Source organism: Alligator sinensis, unplaced genomic scaffold (genome assembly GCF_000455745.1).
Source record: "Alligator sinensis unplaced genomic scaffold, ASM45574v1 scaffold1667_1, whole genome shotgun sequence".
Lineage (NCBI taxonomy): Eukaryota > Metazoa > Chordata > Crocodylia > Alligatoridae > Alligator > Alligator sinensis.
In genome coordinates, this window is record NW_005842504.1 from 413,786 (window position 1) to 414,014 (window position 229).

Here is a 229-nt window from a genome sequence, read left to right on the forward strand (position 1 = left end):
GGGCGTGGGTGGCTGCTTGCTCTGCTCCGCCCTCAGCTTCTCGATCTGCGCGGGGACAGGGACGGGGCGGGGGCGTCATACGCCTGGGTCCCACCCCCGGGTTGGCATGTCCTGGCGCCCCCCCTGCCCGCCCCGACCCCCCGCACCGTGGTGAGGCGCCGCAGCGAGCTGAAGCGCTCCTCCCAGGCGACGGCCGCCTTGCGGAAGGCCTCGTGGCGCCGGATGGGCT

At 75.5% G+C, this 229-nt stretch overlaps 1 protein-coding gene across 1 annotated transcript in view; it reads right to left on the reverse strand.

Moving 5' to 3' along the window:
- Window positions 1–229, reverse strand: part of SPTBN4 (spectrin beta, non-erythrocytic 4) — a 26,518-nt gene that overhangs the window by 7,868 nt on the left and 18,421 nt on the right. The window contains exons 27-28 of the mRNA XM_025213054.1: window positions 147–226; window positions 5–45 (exon numbers count right to left, since the gene is read on the reverse strand). Coding sequence (XP_025068839.1) covers window positions 5–45; window positions 147–226 — 121 coding nt within the window. The remainder of the gene's footprint in view (window positions 1–4; window positions 46–146; window positions 227–229) is intronic.